The sequence below is a fragment of the Aristolochia californica genome, unplaced genomic scaffold (genome assembly GCF_029961685.1).
Source record: "Aristolochia californica isolate CCGP_79_NKW_82.1479 unplaced genomic scaffold, dmAriCali1.0.hap1 SCAF_16, whole genome shotgun sequence".
NCBI lineage: Eukaryota > Viridiplantae > Streptophyta > Magnoliopsida > Piperales > Aristolochiaceae > Aristolochia > Aristolochia californica.
Window position 1 is genome coordinate 12,539,935 of NW_027181837.1, and position 1,348 is coordinate 12,541,282.

Consider the following 1,348-nt stretch of genomic DNA (forward strand, 5'->3'; position numbering starts at 1 on the left):
ATCAATCACATCTATTGAATAAACATGATTACCATCACCAGGATATTTCATGGCATCATAAATGTTAAACTTAACAATTTCACCATCAAATTCCATGGTAAGTGTGCCACTATGAACATCTATCTTAGTCTTGGATGTCTTTAAGAATGGTCTTCCTAACAAAATAGGATCAGTTTGGTCACCATTTTCCATATCAAGCACATAAAAATCAACAGGGAAAATCAAATCATTAACTTACACAAGAACATCCTCAACTACACCCTAAGGATAAGCAATAGATCTGTCAGCCAATTGAATCACAACACCAGTTTTATTCAAAGGTCCAAGTTTCAAAGAAGCATATATAGAATATGGCATGACATTAATCGAAGCTCCTAAATCTATCATGGACTTCTCAAATTTGGCGTTACCTAATGTACAAGGGATAGTAAATATACCTGGATCTTTGCACTTCACAGGGAGTTTTCCTTGAATAATTGCATAAACATTCTCCCCTACTCTCAACTTCTCACATCCTTTAAGTTTCTGTTTTCTCTTAATTGTGCAAAGTTCTTTCAGGAATTTAGCATAACAAGGCACTTGTTTAAGAGCATCTAAAAATAGAATATTTACCTCACATCTACGAAAAGTCTCATATAAATCTTTATTTTGCTCATATTTTCTAGGATCTGCCAAAGCCTGAGGAAAAGGAGGAATTAGTTTATAATCAGAAAGAGGTGGAAACTTATGCTTAGGTACTTCATCATCATTACGAACGTTCCTGTCTGCAACGACATTTTTCTCCTTTTCTTGCTCCAAAGATGCAAGGGTTGCCGTTACCAGAATCTCAACCTCTTTACCACTTCTTAAAAAGATTGCACTTGCATTTTCTCTTGGATTTACTACCGCTTGAGAGGGTAATTTCCCAGGACTTTGTGCCTCTAGCTGACTAATTGCGGTTGCCATCTAACCCATCTAATTGTCCAAACTTTGAATATTGGCCCGTGTCTCCTGTTGAAATTGCAAATTATCAGTGGCAAGAGATTTAACAATATCTTTTAAAGACATACCAGAATTGGAAGTTTGACCCAGTTGTTGTCTAGGGGGGTATGGTTGCCTGTATTTCTGGTAACTTGGGTGATTTTGAGTCGCGGGCTGATTAACTTGTGGATTCCCATAGCTAAGGTTGGGATGATCCCTCCATCCCATGTTATACATGTTTGAATAGGGATCATACTTCCTTTATTGTTGTTGTTATGGTCCTGGGTTAAGTACCTATGTCTTCCTCTCCTAACAGGCCGGTCTTTTGGGTAGTATTGTCTAGGTGCTTAACATTTGGTATTAGAGCAGGCTCCCATGTCGCGAGCTC

At 37.9% G+C, this 1,348-nt stretch overlaps 1 protein-coding gene across 1 annotated transcript; it reads right to left on the reverse strand.

The window, feature by feature from the left end:
• Window positions 1–261: 261 nt before the first annotated feature.
• LOC137952609 (uncharacterized) lies at window positions 262–945 on the reverse strand. Its single transcript, XM_068799683.1, has one exon. It carries the CDS (start codon window positions 943–945, stop codon window positions 262–264), a length of 684 nt encoding a protein of 227 aa, XP_068655784.1.
• Between the last annotated feature and the right edge of the window lie 403 nt (window positions 946–1,348).